This window comes from Mizuhopecten yessoensis, unplaced genomic scaffold, assembly GCF_002113885.1.
Source record: "Mizuhopecten yessoensis strain PY_sf001 unplaced genomic scaffold, ASM211388v2 scaffold923, whole genome shotgun sequence".
NCBI classification, from domain to species: domain Eukaryota; kingdom Metazoa; phylum Mollusca; class Bivalvia; order Pectinida; family Pectinidae; genus Mizuhopecten; species Mizuhopecten yessoensis.
The window spans coordinates 1,082,243-1,104,693 of record NW_018403789.1 but is presented as its reverse complement, the minus strand read 5'-3'; the positions used below and the strand labels follow the sequence as shown (position 1 = coordinate 1,104,693).

At 39.0% G+C, this 22,451-nt stretch overlaps 2 protein-coding genes across 2 annotated transcripts; both read left to right on the top strand.

Moving 5' to 3' along the window:
• The first annotated feature begins 11,322 nt into the window (after window positions 1-11,322).
• Window positions 11,323-13,602, top strand: LOC110455275. The gene is made up of 3 exons (XM_021505301.1): window positions 11,323-11,418; window positions 11,978-12,320; window positions 13,069-13,602. The coding sequence occupies exons 1-3, from the start codon at window positions 11,360-11,362 to the stop codon at window positions 13,348-13,350; spliced, it is 684 nt and encodes a 227-aa protein (XP_021360976.1). The 5' UTR covers window positions 11,323-11,359; the 3' UTR covers window positions 13,351-13,602.
• An 8,112-nt stretch (window positions 13,603-21,714) lies between these two features.
• LOC110455547 (ninjurin-1-like) lies at window positions 21,715-22,047 on the top strand. The gene has a single exon (XM_021505738.1). The coding sequence runs from the start codon at window positions 21,715-21,717 to the stop codon at window positions 22,045-22,047; it is 333 nt and encodes a 110-aa protein (XP_021361413.1).
• The last annotated feature ends 404 nt before the right edge of the window (window positions 22,048-22,451 follow it).

Below are 22,451 nucleotides of genomic sequence, written 5' to 3'. Positions count from 1 at the left end.
ATGATGACATAAAAATACAAACATGCGGTACAACATCGTGAAGGTATTCCTGGTGGTCCATGAAACGCTCCGTATTAGTGGCATTGGTATAAACACGTGAAGGTATTCCTGGTGGTCCCAGAAACGCTCCGTATTAGTGGCATTTGTATAAACACGTGAAGGTATTCCTGGTTGTCCGTGAAACGCTCCGTATTAGTGGCATTGGTATAAACACGCGTGTACTCACGGTATCACCTATACTTAGTCGGTCATTAACGCCGCTGTTTATTGGGATAGCAATTATCTGCGATAAACCTTCCTATTCCGTACAAACAATATACATATAATATATACACATTTTCTATATAGCATGTAAATAAAAACTTAACAGTACAGTAACATACTTCTACAACGCTAGGAATTAATCTAGGTATCGTTTGACCTTTCTATAGACACCGTGATATAACAGTACAGTAACATACAGAAAGACAATGCAACGCTAGTAATTAATCTAGGTATCGTTTGACCTTTCTATAGACACAGTGATATAACAGTCCAATATCTACTACGTCATAAACAACACGACACAAACATATCAGTTTGCCCGCCTAGCCCGCCGTGCGTTATGGTCAAGCATTTAATTGATGTGTTTCAAAAATAACATACATTGACATACAATCCCGACGGCATATCATTCGACAACGTACACCGCCTGAGACAGCGACGTGACGGCAAGCCTCGTAGCATAATTGCCAAATTTGCCAACTTCAATGACTTGGAACGAGTCCTCAAAGAAGCTCCTATCAAGCTTCGAGATAAACCGGAGTTCAGTGTTCAGCGGCAATACCCTCCTGAAATTGCCCAAAGACGAGCCGTTCTGTACCCAATAATGAGGGAACAGAAGCGCCGTGGCAATAGGGCTACCCTCAGTTACGACACGTTATACGTCAATGGGGAACCCTATAGAGCCCCACCCCCAAGGAATCCGCACAACGGAGCCCTACCCCCGGGACGGAACAATGAGCACCACTAGGATCACGTCACAAGAGGTCAGGAGGTACAGGACTTAAAATTCACGTTTGTTAACATTTGTGGTGTCAGGTCTAAAATCCTGTTACCAGAATTCTCTGATATTGTGAAGTCTCACGACGTCGTTATATTAGCTGAAACTAAAACTGACGATCTGGACATTCTTAAAATGCCAAACGGCTATGATTATGTAGCTAAAAACAGACCTAACACAAAAAAAAAATCTGGCGGAATAATTACAATATTTAAAGAAAAGTATAAATCATTACTTCTATTTCCAAAAACTCCATCCGAGTTCGTCCAGTGGGTAGAGGTACGTGCAAGTAATAACATATCCACTCTATTAGTGGGCTGTGTGTATGTACCCCCCGAAACGTCCAGGTATGCTTCTAATGAAGCATTTTTAGAGATTCAGGGCGAAATGATTAATTTAATTAAAAATGACAAAAAAGTTATACTTATCGGAGATTTTAATGCCAGAACTAATACTTGTGACGATTATATCGTTCCAGATGAACATTTAATTGAAACATTGAATATACATGAAAATGACGATTTGCATGAGTATTTATATGATTACGAAGAGTTAACCCGTTTTGGGGTACCGCTTCAAAGAACGAGTCAAGACCTAGCAAGACCAAATACATTTGGTCGTAATCTGCTTGATTTTTGTAAAAATAATAATTTATACATTGCAAACGGTAGAGTCGGCAATGATAGACTCATTGGTAAGAATACTTGTAAATATGTGAGCGTAGTTGATTATTTGATTGTATCGTCCAATGTTTTTCCTCTCTTATGTCACTTTGAAGTTTTAGACTTTGATCCTTTGATTTCAGACGTGCACTGTAGACTAAAATTTACCATTCAATATTCTGAATCCGTATACAAAAACGAGGAACCGGTTCATCTTACTGAGAGAATCGGTAAATGGGTAAACGAAAAACAAACTGATTTCGTAACTACAGTACATATGGACGAGAGGGGCAAATTACACGAAATTAATTCAAAAATCAAAAATATACACGAGTCTCCAATTGAGATTATATCGCGAGACGATGTAAACGATTTAGTAAATAACATTGCTGAATTGTTTTTGAACTCAGCAAGAGAGGTTTTTGGAACAAAAAAAGTGCACAATGGGAAAAAAGTATTCACCAAAGAGGATAAACCCTGGTTTACCCGTGAATGTGTTAAGAAAAGAAAAGAATTTCATGAATCTAAGAGAGATTACAAAAACTTTAAAAGCCAAAGAAATCGGAAAAGAATGAACAAAAAAGGTAGAGAATACAGAAAACTCATTAATAGTAGCTATAAAAAGTTCCAAGAAAATATTGAACATGAAATGAGGAAAGCTTCCAAATTTAAACCAAAAGCCTTCTGGGATATTTTGAATAGAATTGATAAGCCTAAAGGTCGTCGTAAAGTTGATCTGACAATAGACGAACTACATGACTATTTTAAAAAATTGAATCTTAATAATGAAACAGAGGAGGAATTTGAAATTCCACCTGTAAATGAATGTTTGTATGATAATATTTTGAATGATAGAATTACTGCTGATGAGATTGTTCATGCTATAAAACATTTGAATAATAACAAAGCTTGTGGTATTGATAATATAGTCAATGAATACATAAAGAGTACGGTTGACACAATGTTACCTGTATATATTGATATGTTTAATATAATATTGGACACTGGTATAATACCGGAAAGTTGGAGTACAGGAATAATCAATCCAATCTATAAGAACAAAGGTGATCGCAAAAAGTTGGATAATTACAGGGCTATTACGTTGGTCTCGTGCTTGGGAAAAGTTTTTACGTCGATTTTAAATGCAAGATTATACAAACTATCTGATGAAATTGAACTCATAAGTAACGCACAAGCAGGTTTCAGAAAAGGTCACTCAACACTAGACAACATTTTTATTTTACACGTTTTGACAACGTTATATTTATCCTCCGGTAGAAAACTATATTGTGCATTCGTTGACTTTAGAAAAGCCTTCGATTCGGTGTGGCGAATAGGCTTGTGGCAAAAACTACTCAAATGTAACATAACTGGTAAAATATTTAAAGTTTTAATTAACATGTATTCTGATACGAAATCTTGTGTGAGAAATGGGAATGAAATGTCAGAAATGTTCACTTCAAATGTCGGACTAAAACAAGGTGAAAATTGCTCGCCTTTTTTATTTGCAATATTTTTAAATGATTTAGAAGACTATTTATTGGAAAAAAATGTCGATTGTTTACTAAAGATTGATGAACTTTGTCATGATCATATTGGTATGTACGTAAAGCTTTTTGTTATTTTATATGCTGACGATACAGTGTTAATGTCAGAGACAGCAGATGGTCTACAATCAATGCTAAATAAATTTCAGGATTATTGTGAGAATTGGAAACTAACGGTAAACACACAGAAGACAAAAATTGTCATCTTTTCTAAACGAAAGAATACTAACAGATATCGATTTCTATTACAGGATAATGAGCTAGACATTCAAGATTCTTTTCCATACTTAGGTGTTCTATTTTACTATAATGGGAGGTTTGTAGTGGCAAAAAAGCAATTAGCGGAACAGGCCCAAAAAGCACTATATGCCGTATATAAGAAAATAAGAAATGTTTCGTTACCCATTGATTTACAATTCAAATTGTTTGACTCGCTAGTTGCTCCAATTTTGCTATACTCATCAGAAATATGGGGCCATGAGGATGTTAGTATACTTGAAAAAATACACCTCCAATTCTGTAAACGAATTCTTGGTCTACGCAGAAATACTTGTAATTTTATGGTATATGGAGAAACGGGCAGATACCCTATTGAGGTTGATGTCAAATTAAGAATGATTAAATTTTGGTATACACTTACCTCGAGTGAAAATAAGTTGTCTAGTCGAATGTACAAATTGATGTACTCATTACATGAAAATGGACAAATCGAGTTTAAATGGTTGAACTATGTTAAACATATCCTGGATAGCGTAGGTCTAAGCTATGTTTGGATCCATCAAAAAACCTGTCTGCCCGATATTACTTATTTAAAAGCTGCAATTATACATAAATTACACGATCAGTTTATTCAATCCTGGTTTAATAAAATTGACACCTCATCCAGAGGACGATTATACTCTACATTTAAATATCGCTTTGGTTTAGAAGACTATTTGATCAGATTAAACGCAAAAGATAGGAAAATTATCTGCAAATTTAGAACTTCAAATATTAAGCTTCCAGTAGAAACAGGAAGATGGGTGGGAATTCAAAGACAGGACAGAATATGCCCACTTTGTAATACTGGTATTGGGGACGAGTATCATTACTTATATACTTGTAATAACGACACTTTAGTCAAAATAAGGGAAAAACATATTCCGGCCTATTTTTATACAAGTCCAAACCAACATAAAATGAAAGGAATGTTCACAATCTTTAATATGAAATTGTTAAAAAGTGTAAGCTTATTTGTTCAAAAATTAACAAAAGTACTTTAGTGTCTCTATTCTTTAAGTTTTTTTTTTGTTTGCTAGTGACATTTTATATAAGTTGAACACTGAATTATTTGTATGTAACTACACGTATATATATTTTTATGTACTATGCTATGGTATAGAATGTTTGCCTGTCATGCACTCAAACTATGTTATATATACATGACCTCTTGTTACACATATTATGTGTGTCTGAGTGAAATAAAAAATCTTGAAATCTTGAAAATCTTGACAAACGCTCATACACAAAAAACTTTTACATATGCAATTCTAATGCTATTATTATACATACATATCAATCCGTACTTTTATCTTTCTCACGTGTATCTTTCCCCTTATGATACACAAGATAAAACACTAGTGCGATATAGTAGAGAATGGGAAGCCGAGTGAGCCAACCAACCTGAAAATAACTGGTAAACCAGACAAGTCAGGAGGTGCACCAGCCCTTCAAGGCTCGACACTTCAAGTTGCTGGGTTTACTCTACAATATCCACGTAACGCTAATCCGCTGACCCTGCCAAAAGCTATATTATTAAAATTTAATATGACCGTCGCTTGAAAGGCAGCTAGAAAATGACCCACGTACCCGATACGCTGTCACGTATCGCACGTGCTACATACAGAGCCAATCCGATAGGCTAAGCACACTCGGCAATATCCGTATCGAACCGATAAGACAAATAATTCCCGTTATTCTCCGAACCGCGGGAATATGTTAGTCCAATCTCTACTACGTCATAAACAACACGACACAAACATATCAGTTTGCCCGCCTAGCCCGCCGTGCGCTATAGAAAATAACAAAGAAGGAAAAGTTAACCAAATTTATCTAGCCGTATAAAATGTACACTCCGCTTACGATTAACGCCTAAATACCGATCTTTTGGCTGACTTGTAACCGATTGTCTAAACTATCCTTGACATAGCCGTCCTTGCTCAACTGTGAGCGCCACCTGCCATGCCTCATCAGACACCTATCGCTCAAACCTTGCCCAGATGCGGCTGAAACCCCTCCTGCACGCAAAGAATGTAGCCCGATATCAATATCCACGGCTACTAACCTTAGGCGCTTTAAAACAGACTCTCGAACCACCGTGTAACTCAAATGTTTGCTCTTAAAAATAAATCCGCACTGCGTTTTCGATCGCACGACCTGCTTAAACAAATAATCCTCAGACTCGAAATCGATCTTTGCAAGATCATCGTAACGAAGGAGCATAGACAAGGGGCATGCTGAAGTAGTGCCCTTACTAACGACAACTTCGTCCCCTTGACGATACTGATCAGTCTTACCCTTTCTAATTTTAATCGAAAAATGATCGTCCCTAATCGAAATATCCGAACAAAGCAAAGAAACGAATTCATTAAATCTTAAAAACGCGGCGAAACTCAACAAAATCTTCTTAACGTGAGCTTTAACAGTTCGTCTTGCTGATTCCACAATATTTCTGACAAAGACGTTATTGGTAGGATCCGACAATGCGGTGATATCGTGCGCCCATTTGATGGCGTACATGGCCGATTCCGTCACCGCAGTTGAAGCACCGTTGTCTAATAAATGCGTCAAAAATAATGCAATGTGAATTGAGTCGGCCGGCAAAGCCTGAAAACCTTGATCGGGTATGAAACTCTCCCATCTCCTATACAAAGCAAAATACTTCGTGTTGGTACTATCCGCCTTGCATGCCGGAAGTCTGGCCGTCATACTACTGCCAAGCATATGAAGGTAACTCCCCTCCTCTATTCCGGCCTCATTGAGCGCCTCTCCAACGTGCTGTTTTGACCTCAGACCTGCAGAAAAAGGAAAATGTATTCATAAATCTCACATGAACCTGAAAGCCAACATTCTGAATTTAAAGTCTTATGACTTAATATCCCGTTATTACCCCTACCAGCCATTGTCACCTCGTCGTGACCGAATGAAATCCAGTCGACCACGGAACTTGTTAAGCTTGATCTCTCCGCGATTAATTCTGGCCAGTAGGGTGCGGATGCCCATTCAGGAATCACCAAAGTGCCCGCGGCACAATCCCGCCTTATCTTTCCCAAAACTGTACAGCCCAAACGAGGAGGGGGAACCATCCACCTGCGAAAAAGCGTCCACTGATTCTGTGCCGCTGCACCACCATCGCGAATTAAAACGCAAGCATTTTGCGTTGTAATCACACGCGAATCTATCCACTGTATGTGGACCCAACGCGCCTCACATATTTCAAAAACCCAGGACTGAATCCCCCAGTCATCGCAGTCCGAACATCTACTAAGAAAATCTGCGATCGTATTCAACTCCCTAGGGACCCATTGAAATTGCACCAGCTCGTGCTCCGTCCCGCAACACTCGTTTATCGCTAATGCTATATCCTGCAAATCTTGTTTTCTGCTCCCTGTATGAACAATACTACATGCATTTTTGCTATCCATTACTAGCTTTACCTTCACCCCCTTTACTATACTCTTTACCGATAGCAGTACCCGTTTAGCCCACTCTAACTCTCTCCAAGAAGAGCTACGCTTTGCCTCCGAGGCCTCCCATGAACCCAACACACATTGTCGATCTGCTCGATCATACTGCATATCAGCGTCAACGGGAATGCCTACCAAAGGCTTTCCGTTACACTCACTCTCAGCCAGAGTGTTCTCGGTATATACATAGCCACCATAGCCCGTGTCGGAGGCATCCGTACACACCATAACGGTATTTGTCCCAGTGACGCAACCGTTTTCCTTCAACCCACTGCCCTTGCAGTTCATGCCCTCTGCATGTGACCTCCAATGTCTATAGCCTCCGAGCCCATAAATACCGGCGCATTCCAGCTTGCCTTTGTCAAAACAGTGTTGTACAAACACCGAGTTTTCAACCTTACCTGCCGTCCAAACACACCTTGCATTGAGATGATCTCACCAACAATACCTGCCACCCATCTGGCTTCGAACAATTCCTCACCTCTGCCAATCAACGTCAAGGTCTTGTCTAGGCATGTCAATAACCTAGTCATTCTTTCCATGGTGATCCTGACCACGCCCTCCTCGAAAAACCACGTGTAGCCTAGCCGTGTGGCATTTTGTGATGGCTCCCAACTACACTTTTCGTCTGCTGATGAAGACAAACTGCGTTAAACTATGCCTCACATCCTTACTTACTTCCGCTGCTTTGCCAGCCTGGTTGTGTCCTCCTATACCGTCGTCGAGGTACATTACCACGTGGTGACCTTTCGATCGCCCGTATTTCACACACTCTCGTGTGACCGTTGTGAAAATATACCCTGCCGTAGCGATCCCAAACGGTTGCACACTGAACACAAAATACCGTAACCTACCTTCTAATATCCAAGAAAATCCTAGGTACCTTCTGTGCTCCAGCCATATCTCTATATGGTGGTAAGCCGATTTTAAATTAAATGTAAATACATGGTCACCTTCCTCGAACATGTCCCTGGCTACAGACGCGTCCTCGTATTTAAATATAAACTGATGTTAACACGGATTTATGTGCCTACAATCTAAAACGAGGGGCTTACCTTTCTTGCTGTATGCCACTGTCAGTGGATTAACCACTACAGGCTGTTCCGAAACTTCTGTGACAGAACCAATACGAATGAGATTGGTTATCTCACTATCCACAAAACTTGGATTATCTTTTGAGGGCCTATTGTTGAACAAAACTCTAGCTAATGGCAGAGATTTGAACGGCAAATTATATCCTTGACGAAAGACCTGTAACACAGCCTCGCACGTACCTGCGTTTACCCATACATCAACACTGTCTCTCAACCGACCGAGTGGGCGTGTTTCACAAACACGTGCTGTACTATCGGTGTTTACTACCGAATGTGCCTCTACTACGGACTTTACTATCATTGACTCATCAGCCACATCTACATTTTTATCAAACAATAAAAGTGTACTTATCTTTTCATTAGCCCTTCCTGCTGTCGCGGGGATACCCCTCACTGTCGGACATTCCCTCCTCCAATGACCTGTGTTACCACAAGAGAAACAAGTCCCAGGTTTTAACATCGGTGGTCTGTCCATAACCGCCCGCCCGCCTGTTGTCGTGACACGCGTGTCCAATGCGCCCTCATCATAATGATGAAAACGATCCTTCTGGAATCTCCTTGGTTTCTGCTTCTGTGTTTTAGCTTTCCTATTCGCCCTGCTCCTGGTCCTGTCCATTCTTTTTTCATCGTCGGAATCCGAAGCGATAGGGTTTGTGACGTACTCCTCTACCGTCTTCCAACCCGCGTCAGACGAATCTGCCAATTTTATGAGTTTTTGTCTGTATGCCATTAAATTAATACCTTCGGTAATCTTTTCGTTCGTGTCCCGCGCGTCGCCGGCCTGGTTTGACTGCCGAGCTTCATGCAACTTTGTCACAACTTTGTTGTTAAATTTGTGCTGCTCCTCACAGCTTTTCTTATTGAATTTATAACTGTCCATGCACATTATACCCTGCTGGATTTTTGTCAACTGAGTCTCCGTAATGGTTTACTGAGTGTCTGCAATTTGGGTTTCGAAACGCCCAAACTTGGAAGTCATCAACGTGTCTAATTGAGTTAGAAGTTCGTTTCTGGAAGCTGAAACTGCCGCTCCTACCTGCTGTGAAATATCTGCTTTCGTAAGTTCATCCATGATTCATAAGAAAAATTTAATATGACCGTCGCGCTGAAAAGGCGGCTAGAAAATGACCCACGTACCCGATACGCTGACACGTATCGTACGTGCTACATACAGAGCCAATCCGATTGGCTAAGCACACTCGGCAATATCCGTATCGAACCGATAAGACAAATAATTCCCGCTATTCTCCGAACCGCGGGAATATGTTAGTACAGTAACATACAGAAAGACAACACTAGAAATTAATCTAGGTATCGTTTGACCTTTCTACCCTTAAGAGTAGATCAAACATTCACACGGTAATCAATATTCAAATCACAAATACGATGTCCCGACAAACTTGTGCAGGTTCAGAGAAAGATAGGCCTGCTGCAGCCCACTGCGTAATCGTATAGCGGTCCCCCCACAAATGCTGTCTCGGGGATGGTTTCTTCCCTGTTCTTCTGTTTAAGAGACATTGAAGAAACAATCATGTATCCCACTACATGTGTTTGTCACAAAGGTGGGGTCTCCTTCAGAATCGAGCGTTGTCTACAGTGTCTTCTACAGAGACCAGAACGGATATGCTCCCGCGTTGCAACACTTGATTTTTTTTTAATTTTTTTTTTGCTTTTCTTGTCTTATAAATATCTTCTACTTTCTGTTTACGGTGGTGTCGCCCTAGGCACCTGTCCTCGTATGACCCTAACCGTTGTCAGGACTCCAAACAATATCCTCAACATGTAAATGGTGTTCATTTGAAGGTTTCTCAGTCACTCTTCCGGTAAACTGACTTGACATTCATAACCATTGAATGCAAACGGGAAATGCCAAATAAACATTAAAGCGCTAGCGGTCTTTGCGGAATGTGCCATTTCCCGTTTTTATGCATTTTGACTATGACCTCGTTCATTTTGCCTATTTTTCATATATTTTAAAAAAAAACGTGTTATAAGGGAAAACAATATCTTACTGTGGTATCCGCGTATCACAATGGTCACTTGTAGAACAGAGACATTTTCCCGTTCCCCAACTATTATGACCATAAACATACAGATATATTTATGTAACCTAGTTTAGTGTATGGTCCGATTAAAGGCCTTATCGCTACTGGATTTGTCAGAACTGTAGCTCATTAAGTTATTCGACTAAGAAGGTTTAGCTAGGAAAAAGTGTCACAGGTAGGTTTACTAATTAGAGGGAGATATTGAAATATTCATGTTAAATAAAATGCAGACTAATACTATCCAAACCATTGTAAATGGCATAACACTGATTTGCATTATATTTATATGTTGTAAAGCATTATGGAAAGGGCGTTTATAAGTTGCAATAACTCGTGCCAAATCCTTTTTGTAAGTATATTGCAATAACATATGTTTAAACTAAACTAACTGATTTGTTTTGTATTTTCAAAGTCTTTTCAGCAGATTACAGAAATATATCCACGGATGTATTGAAGCAGACTTAACATTAGTCGCCTCATACGATGATGTAGTGGGATATAGCAGATATATTCGTTCTCAGCGCATTGTACATGTAACATCTTCTATTGTACCCCACATACACCATGATAGTGTACATGTAGCCCAGTGACGCTAGTGGGTGTAGATGCAATCACTATTATTGTAATTGAAGGGCTACAAAATATAACTACAATTCCAATTTTCAATATACTAAGTTCCCCGTTATAACAAATGACAATTTGATATTTCGTTACAACGACTTTCCCTTTCGTTATAACGACTTACTTTTCGTTATAAAGACTAAGCACCTCGTTATAACGATTGACAATCTCGTTGAAACGACTTACAATTTTTTTTAAACGACATACTTTTCGTGAGAATAACCTACAATCTCGTTATAACGACTTACCACCTCGTTATAACGATTTACCATATTGTTATAACGACATACCATCTCTTTATTACGATTTACGTTCTCATTATGATAACTTACCATTTCGTTATCTCGTTATAACGACTTATCATTGCATTATAAGAAACAAGTAACGTAACCTTAGCAGCACCCGCACCTTGTCCGAGCTAACTTTGACCCCTACTACTGATCTAGTATCGTACGAAAACAAAGCCAAGTTCAACGTCACAGGTTCTACTTTAGCAGCCTATATTGGTACATGTATACTGATAAGACTTAGCACAACATAAAAATATGAAAGATAAGGAGCGCGTGCCAGCTATAAAAGACACTGACCTATCTGACCAATCACACCTCTACACATTACCAGCCATGCTACGTCTATTTACTGTCATTGTTTGTGTGGCCCTAGCCTTGGGAGCGCCAAACAGGTATGTTTGTACATGTATACTGTTTTTATAACAAATTCATCTATACACCAAAGTGAAAAAAATATTATCAAATATATAAAAATAATGAACAGTTTTAAAGCAATATTACTCACTATTCGTCGTAGTTTCGCTACTTTTTATAACGAAAATACAAGACGCGATTGCAGAAATCGGGAATTTGATGATAGAAAGGAATAACAATTTAGCGTTCAAAAATTCCAATGCTAAACGTCTGATCCGAATTCGGTATGTCGCGCTCGTAAACAACGGCTTACATTGGTCATAAGTAGCTTCAAACGTCTGCTTCAATCGGTGTGTATTATGTAGCGTTCGTTCAAGAATATCATTGTCAAGCGTCTGTTTCAATTCGTGGTACCATGTAAGTAGCATTCAGGAATAACAACTCCAAATGCCTTGAGCAATCCCCGTCGGGAAAATGAATAATTTAATATAAAATACTGCGATAATTTAGGAAACTGGTAGTCTGTTGAATCCATATGCAATTTATCAGTAGTTTAACTTCACTCATCCAACATGTCATTTTTTCTGTCCCTGGTAGGCACTGCGAAGATGTCCTCGCTCGGGCTGGCCTCACCACCAAATACAACGAGACAATCGCCCATGCTGTCCATTCCATGACAGTGGACGCTCTGAAACTCTTCAACCCCCGGGCCACCGCTAACAATAGAGTCCCCACTGTAAATCAGGATCTCAACCAGAGCCAAAAGGTTCTTCCATACGCCCCACATACCGAAACCGGAAGTGGGTTCTCCACCATGACCATGAACATAATTGACGGCATCCTGTCTCAGATCGGTCATTCCAATGACGGACTTGGTCCAAACTGGTCACCCATTGAACGTGTGGCCCACGTGTTTCACATGTGGGACTTGTGGCACAAGGTAAGAGACAGTGACGTATATTAGTGTGTTTTGTGAAAAACTTGTTGTTTTGTCAAAACCTAGCCGGCAGTGACCCCTCGTGACCCCTCTCATGATAATTAAGGAGACAACGCCGCATCTTTTGCTACCTGCACCCCTGGAATATGACATAGAAAAAATAAAGGCTCTCAGTGTGCGTCGTCTTATTGATGAGACAATGAGACGAGTTTGATCCTTTGATGAAAACCAAAGGAATATCGTGGTCGTGTAACGGTAAAATTGAATGGCTTTGAAATCCGGAGTCGCTCCTCTGTAATCTTCAAAGGACAAGTATCAGCCTAGCGATTGGTCAGGGGTTTTTCAACTAAGACCAATCAAATAGCTACAGTATACACGTACCTTTAATTTCGCTATGACATATCCCAGGGGTGCAGAGAGCGAAAGTGAAAATACTCCTTGACTATCGAGGATGACAACCTGTAGACTAGGTTTAAAAACAAATCAAGAAAACAAATATAATTGTTGAAGAAACCTTTTTCAGAAAGTTAAGAAAAACTTATCCAAATCTTAACACATAATGAAAGTATTCTGTTGACATCTTTTAAGCGTTAAATTTGAAACTCAACACACCAATAAATATAACGAAAATCAGTTATCCCGTACATTTTGCAGAAAATGTTTTTCATTGATTTCTAACGTACATGTATTCACAGAAAACAAACAACACAAGTCATCTTTGAATTACTGTATTACATTGTCTATCCTTCAGATCTACACGACAACTTGGCAAGACATCCAGACCGATATTCCCTCCCAGGCCACCTGCGACTGCGTTCTTGATGTGGACAATAACGGAGTCAAGGCCGCTGTCCAGTGGGTGGCTGACCACTACGAGAGTGGCACGCCCATCACCCTCCTGAACCGTCCCATCCCCAAGCTGACCGACGCACAGTCGTGGGGTGTGTGGAGGGATCGACTGTTACATTACTACACCCCGGCTGCTCTGAAGGACGCGGCCATCTATCTGTACTGCGAAACACAGCACATGTAATACACGTGTATTGACCTACCATAGCAAAAGAAATACACATTATAGTGATATGTTTAACTCATTCACCCCTGAAAAAACATTTGAACTCCTCCAATTATAAGGTTGGATTAGTTCATTATGAAATTTCAGGGATAAATTAGTTAATGCGATGGACGAGTTCGTGTCCTTGACATCAAACGTTATATGATCTGATCAGATGAAAATTTGACAGTCATTTAGATATGCATATAAAATAAAATCTTTTAAAATGATTTCATCGAAGTTCGTGTGTAATTTGATACTGATTTAGATTTTTTATATGTAGAAAGTCGGGTGCTGTAAAACGATTACTGTAATTAAAATCCACATATTTGTCGCCACATATATATCTCTTTTTTGGGATAAAGATAGTCAATTGAGAAATTGGGTTTTGTTCTATTTATTTATTATATATTCATTTTTTAATATTTTGTATGTGTTTTGAATTTCGAACATTCAGATAGAACAGAATATTATCGCAAATCTTTCGATCCATGTGCGACATGTGTGTGAAAGTGACGATTTGTTTTTAAATATCAATTTGAAGTGCGCCCTGGGCGCGGGTCGCATATTTCCTGCATATTATAGAGGGCCAGAGTTCTGACATTAATCGACGACAGACGGATATGAAAAAAGCCGATAAAACGTCAGAATAATTCGGACTACAGAGCTAGGTAACTTATGTAAATGGTCCAGGAAAGATAACTCCAAAATTATCCCGGGCATATACCGCAACTACGTTGATCGATCCAAACCTATCAGGTCCACACGTGTACCATGTTGTTTATTCTCAAGCTCATATACGTGATGTTATAAATTATAAAGGTTAAAGCACAGGAATTTGTCACATGGTATGTAATATATGTCCCTTTGGGAAGAGTGGTCAATTTCCAAATATTATTTTTAAACTTTCTATTCACGTGCGTGATGAGCATATCTAGTGTCTTGTGATATGTGCTTAAAATTTAATTAGTATAATCAAATATGTGTCAAGATTCTCACTGACACATGTGGTGTGTCAACATTCTCACTTACACATGTGATGTGTTTCAACATTCTCACTGACACATGTGGTGTGTGTTGATATTCTCACCAACACATGTGATGTGTCAACATTTTCATTAACACATGTGATGTGTGTCAACATTCTCACTGACACATGATGTGTCAACATTCTCATTGATTCATGATCTGTCAACATTCCAAATTACACGTGATGTGTCAACATTCCCACTGACACGTGATGTGTCAACAATCTCACTGACACATGATGTGTCAACATTCTCACTTACACATGTAATGTTTGTCAACATTCTCACTGACACATATGATGTGTGTCAACATTCTCATTGACACATGTGGTGTGTGTTGACATTCTCACTAACACATGCGATGTATGTCATCATTCTCACTGACACATGTGATGTGTGTCAACATTCTCACTTACACATGATGTGTCAACATTCTCAATGATTTATGATGTGCCATTATTCCCACTTACACGTGATGTGTCAACATTCTCACTTACACGTGATGTGTCAACAATCTCACTGACCCATGATGTGTCAACATTCTTACTTACCCATGTGATGTGTGTCCACATTCTCGTTAACGCTTTTGATGTGTGTCATTATTCTCGCTTACACATGGGATGTGTCAACAATCTCGTTTACACATATGATGTGTGTCAACATTTTCGTTTACATTTGTGATGTGTGCCATATTTTCGTTTACACTTGTGATGTGTGTCAACATAATCACTTACACATGTGATGTGTGTCATTATTTTCGTTTACACTAGTGATGTTTGTCAACATTCTCGTTTACACTTGTGATGTGTCATGACTCTCGCTTACACATGGGTTGTTTGTGTACATTTTCGTTTACACATGTGATGTTTGTCAACATTCTCGTTTACACTTGTGATGTGTGTCAACATAATCACTTACACATGTGATGTGTGTCAACATTCTCACTAACACATGTGATGTATATCCACATTCCCACTTACACATATGATGTGTGTCACATTCTCACTAACACATGTGATGTATATCCACATTCCCACTTACACATATGATGTGTGTTACATTCTCACTAACACATGTGATGTGTGTCAACATTGTCGTTAACGCTTTTGATGTGTGTCATTATTCTCACTTGCACATGTGATGTTTGTCAACATTCTCACTGACACATATGATGCGTGTCAACATTTTCACTGACAGATGTCTTGTGTGTTGACATTCTCCCTAACACATGCGATGTATGTCATCGTTCTCACTGACACATGTGATGTGTTTCAACATTCTCACTAACACATGTGATGTGTGTCAACATTCCCACTTACACATCCTATATCCACATTCCCACTTACACATATGATGTGTGTCACATTCTCACTAACACATGTGATGTATATCCACATTCCCACTTACACATATGATGTGTGTCACATTCTCACTAACCCATGTGATGTGTGTCAACATTCTCACGTACACATGATGTGTCAACATTCTCACTGACACATATGATGCGTGTCAACATTTTCACTGACACATGTCTTGTGTGTTTACATTCTCACTAACACATGCGATGTATACATGATGTGTCAACATTCTCATTGATTCATGATCTGTCAACATTAACACTTACACGTGATGTGTCAACATTCTCGCTGACCCATGATGTGTCAACATTCTTACTTACACATGTGATGTGTGTCAACATTCCCACTGACACGTGATGTGTCAACATTCTCGCTGACCCATGATGTGTCAACATTCTTACTTACACATTTGATGTGTGTCAACATTCTCGTTAACGCTTTTGATGTGTGTCATTATTCTCACTTACACATGTAATGTGTCAACATTCTCACTGACACATGTGATGCGTGTCAACATTTTCACTGACACATGTCTTGTGTGTTGACATTCTCACTAACACATGCGATGTATGTCATCATTCTCACTGACACATGTGATGTGTGTCAACATTCTCACTTACACATGATGTGTCAACATTCTCACTGATTTATGATGTGTCATTATTCCCACTTACACGTGATGTGTCAACATTCTCACTTACACGTGATGTGTCAACATTCTCACTGACCCATGATGTGTCAACATTCTCACTGACCCATGATGTGTCAACATTCTTACTTACACATGTGATGTGTGTCAACATTCTCGTTAACGCTTTTGATGTGTGTCATTATTCTCGCTTACACATGGGATGTGTCAACAATCTCGTTTACACATGGGATGTGTCAACAATCTCGTTTACACATATGATATTGTCAACATTGTCACTTACACTTGTGATATGTGTCAACATTTTCGTTTACATTTGTGATGTGTGTCAACATTATCGTTTACACTTGTGATGTGTGTCAACATTCTCGTTTACACTTGTGATGTGTGTCATTATTCTCGCTTACACATGGGTTGTATGTCAACAATCTCGTTTACACATGTGATGTGTCAACATTGTCACTTACACTTGTGATGTGTGTCAACATTTTCGTTTACACTTGTGATGTGTGTCAACACTCTCGTTTACACTTGTGATGTGTGTCAACATTCTCGTTTACACATGTGATGTGGGTCAACATTCTCTTTTACATTTGTGATGTGTGTCAACATTATCACTGACCCATGTGATGTGTGTCCACTTTCTGACTCACATGTGGTGTATGTCAACTGTCTCAATAACACAAGTGATTTGTGTCAGCATTCTCATTGACCCATGTGATGTTTGTCATCATTCTCATTAACACATGTGATGTGTGTCAACATTCTCATTAACACATGTTATGTGTGTCAACATTCTCATTAACACATGTGATGTGTGTCATCATATTCACTTACACATTTGATGTGTGTCAACATTCTCACTTACACATGTGATGTGTGTCAACATTCCCACTTACACATCCGATGTTTGTCAACATTCTCACTGACACATGTGATGTGTGTCATCATTCTCATTTACACATGTGATGTGTCTCAACATTCTCACTGACACATGTGATGTGTGTCAACATTCTCACTAACGAATGTGTTTATATTATTAATGATATCCTGTATGTTAACACATTATAGTACACATCGAATCAACTACAATACCGCAAGTCTATTCTCAAAATACAAATGTATCAATAATTCTGTGTTGGTCATTTACAACTACTGTGTCAGATGAATCAGAAAATATTTACAATTGATTCCTCGTTAAACTTTATGTACATGGACGTACATGTATTACATGTTCGTTTACTTGTTTTGTTATATAACATCAGGCCAACATATGCCGTTAAGTCCAAGTAGTTGTATAGACAAGGCCTATAATATCGATGCGTTCCCGCTTTTTTTCCTCATCGATCAAACAACATACCAACTGCTTAATATACCAGGTGATCTCATTGGATTTTTATACTTTAAATCTTCGTGTTCTACAGGACATGAGTACATTCAAATATACATGTATTACCTGTGACTCGATTTTAATACGCTGAATACAAACGAATGAAAACATTGATTTGGTTTGTTTGTGTTTTAAGTCCTATTACATTGTAATAGCTATGGTCATTTAAGGACGTGCTAGGTTTTGTTGGTGGAGGAAAGCCGGAGTTACCAGCCGGAGAAAACAATACCGACCAAAGACCAGTACCTGGCGACTGTCCCACGTACATGTAGGTCTCAACACGCGACTTAGTGGTGGAGGTAGCAAGCTGTCGGACGCCTTAATCTCCTGGCCACCGCGGCCCCTGGCCTCAACAAACATATATATAGTTATCGTTTAGCTGTACTTAAGGTTACCACTGCATCAGTTATACAAACAAAGAACAGGTCCAAGTGCTATACTTTTACTTGGAGTATTTTCCCGTCTATATAGAAGATGAAGCAACCTCAAGGGCCTTTACAGGCTTAAAATAAAATAATATTTCGAGGTTTAATCACAACCTAATTCGTAGATCGTCTCAAAGCGATTCACAAATTATTATCCGTGGTTACAGGGCCGTTGCACCCAGCCAATACCTTTCTCAACTCCCTGGGGAGCATACAGCCGGAGCTGCCATATCGGCTTTCACTGCTAGCATTCAACAATTCTAGCGCTGCCCAACCACGTACTCATTTACAGCTGTGTAGACTGGAACAAGCGGTGTAAATTATCTTGCTCAAAGATAACACACAGTGCCGTGCCGTGACTCGAACCCGCAACCCTTCGGTCACGAGCCCGGCGCCCTACCACTGGACAACCGCGCCTCTTAGGGTCACTGCCCATGTCTCGTTTTTCATTTGTTCTCCGACCCATAAAATAACAAACTGGTACCCTTCACCTTTAATTTAATGAAAAGAATAACTGAAAGTTGGAAACCATTTGAGTTGTTGTGCTAAATGTTATTTTGAAGACAGCTAATAAGTAGGGGGCCCACCTTAGTCCAAATGTCCTAACTATTCTGACACTTTTTTTTCCATTCATTTGTGGACACAATGAAAAGTTTACTTCTTCGATACTAGAAAAAATATCCGGTTTTTTTTAACTTTTCAGATTGTAAGCTATATATTTTTTTATCCGAATATGAAAGGGAGCGCATCTTTAACTCTTGATTAGGAGATATTAGTTTTTCAATACTTTTTCGATGATTAATGATAAATCGATCTTTATACCCAGGCGTTGTCTACACTTCATGTGTACGAAGTACCGTACCTACAGCACACGTTCTGTGTACCTGTAATACCTGCCGTTATTTCGGAGAAATAAATCTTACCCTGTCTTTGAGATACGGCAGACGGTGACACCCATGTTTGTATCCCAGTAATTTACAGTACCACTAAATTACGGGACTATTATCACAGCCGTTTTAAAAGTAGGTGTTCATTGCAAAGTGTGCATTACATTCATTGGGACATTTTTCACCGGAAAGTACAAGTGTCACACACGTATATAACTTGAGGAAACTGAGTTTTCATTTCCGTTTCGTATCATGATTTAAGATTAATGAAATTATTTTTGATTGGAGTCTTCCGTACTTTAAATGAAGATATTACACAGCAAGAAAATACAAAGAAAATCAGTTGTGCAACATATACGTGTATGATACCATTATATGAAAAAAAGAATTTTCGGTACGGTTTTTACCCAATCGCATGTGTGTGATTGGGGAAACTATTTCCTCTGGACAAACATCAAAGATCGGCAGTGCCTGGATTAGAAAGGAAGTTTCCTTAAGATTAAAATAGAATCTGATTCATATGCTGGCGTCATAGGATACATTTCATACAGCAGACCTGTGTTCGTATTGTGAGAACATTGTTACTATAACATAGCCGAGGAGGAGAAACAAAATCCTAAAGGTAAGCAAACTTTTAATTAAGTTCTTGTTAATTGTACGATTGTCTTTGCTGTCAAATCCTACTCTAAGTTTTTACGCACGCATCAGTTTATATAAAGTAATAGTCATGTATTCCAATACACATAGAACTAATTAAAGTATGAGACGCTGCTGTCATAAATACAATTCATAAAATTCGTATGTATCAGGACCTAGAATCAGAACACTTCTATCTATCATGCGAGTTAATATTAAATTTGATCATTTCCATATTTACCCCGAATCAACCGGATACCTTGATTTCATCCCGAGGGCTAAAGGCCTAAGAATTGACACGTGTTAGGATTGACACCTGGCAAAATATGTAATATTTATATGACAAACTTGTTATCATATACTATTTTAGCAATACTACAAATCGATTGGAATTGAGAATTGATTTCTGAACGTGTTGAACTGGAAGTAAAACGGACATGGTGCATTCCGGGCAGATATGCATGGGTCCTGTGATCACATTTAATGCTTTTCATATATTCACACTATTTTTATATATTTATTGTTTCAAAAGGGTCATGTCCCGGGGGCCTTTGTAGGTAGGTAACTCCCAATCACTCAGAAACCTGGGATATGATACTTTTTTTTCCTGTGATAATTATTACTGCTTTTTATTAATATATGTGATTATCTCCCTTTACTTGTAATGTAATGTTTTATTGTTATTTTACATATGTTTTTAGCAATAATAGCTCTCAAGAGCTAATGTTCCTTGTTTACCTGTATGCGACTTTAAATAAAGTTTCTTGTATATTGTATCTTGTATCCTGGGATATTTCTTAAATGAACAGATTCATGTACATTACACGTACAATACAAGATAACTAAGAGCTTCACATGATGTGTCCCTCGGACATATACAATATGGTCTAGTCTGGTCTGGTCTGATCTGATCTGGTCTAGTCTGGTCTAGTATAGGCTGGTCTGATCTGGTCTGGTCCGGTCTAGTCGGGTCGGGTCGGGTCTGGTCTAGTCTGGTCTGGTCTGGTCTTTTCTGGTCTAGTCGGGTCTGATCTGGTCTAGTCTGGTCTAGTCTCTGGTCTGGTCTAGTCTGGTCTGGTCTTGTCTGGTCTAGTCGGGTCTGATCTGGTCTAGTCAGGTCTAGTCTCTGGTCTGGTCTAGTCTGGTCGGGTCGGGTCTGATCTGGTCTAATTAGTCTCGTCCCAAGTTTTGGTCTGGCTCCATATTTTAGATCAGGTCCGAAGTTTCGGTCCGATATTGTCTGTTACAATTGGTTAGAAAACAAAAGTATGTTTTGTCATTTCAAACCTGTTATTTTCACTTGATTAATATCTCTTGGTCTTATTCAATTAATATTGACTAATTAGTTAATTTCTATGTAGTTATGAAGCTTTGAAGAGGTTGTCTGACCCAATTATCCGGAACTTGTGATGGGTTTAAATATCATTGGAAGGGAACAGACCAAAGCTTTTCAGGAGGACACATTTATCGTTGGGAAATGAGACTTAAGACTTGTTACATATTAATAAAAGTTATCTTGTGTTTGACTGAAGAACTACTGGCCGCTGTGTTTCAACGATTACATGTACGATAACGTTTTCAGAATTGACTTATCAAAGTCATAGTCATGCTGGCAAAATCGGTTTTTGGTATTGGTACGGGGATCCTTAAAAACACGTTGTTACAAATATAGATATAGATAAGAAGTAGCTTTATCCGAACACCGTTATGTACTTATTTAAATATGGCGATAAACTAATAGATCGGGGCACGTGTAACATGTCTCTAACCAATATGATTAATATTGTAATAAATGTGAACAATTTACTTTTTGTTGCAAAGATGCCGAAAACCATTTTTTCCCCTGTATCAATCATTTTGCATATTTCGCATACATGAACCATACATATACTTGCATTATTCTCCATAAGTACAATTGTTCCAAAAAAAATATGCATGTTTTATGTACTTTATATTTATATGTGTTTAAGATGCCGAAAACCTACTACGCCAAAAAAAAGACTTTGGCAGAGGGTCTGATGGACGTGGGCCTCATGATAGCCAATGCCAGTCAGTTAAAGGCCGTGCTTGACGCTGGCTCCGCCCACGAATATTATCTGCTACTTGTAGTGCTCATCAGCATCTGTCTCTTCTTACAAGTGTGCATTGGTGTTCTAATCCTGGTCCTTGGGCTCACGGAGGACAACGAGGAGGAAGACCCGAGGTCCAGTAAGATCAACAACAGTGTCGTCGGCTTAATTTTCGCCGTGACAGTCCTCAACATATTTATCGGGGGTTTTGGAATATCAACATCTCCAAATTAACACGTCAGCAGTTAAACCGGATGATGACGTGGGTGATCTGCATTAAATTTGTATCATGGACGCGATTTTCATTCAATACAAGACTCCGTCCAGTACACACGAAATCAAGTGATTTACATTTATGTACTAGACTGTGTTTCATATTTCATATGAAGAACATGTACTAGTATGAAATTTTGCATTATCAGCTTTTCTTGAAATTTGTACAGTTACCTACGCCAAAAATATTTACAACTGACGTTGGCAGTCGACTATGCTTCGTTTCTGTCACGTGTGGTAATTCGGGAAAGGTTGGTACTTTCCGTGAATGAGAAAAGATTTTCTCGTTTACGGAAAGTGACGAAGGTTCCCGATTGATGCGTATGGTACCATGATGTGTGTACATTGTAACTAACGCCGGAAGA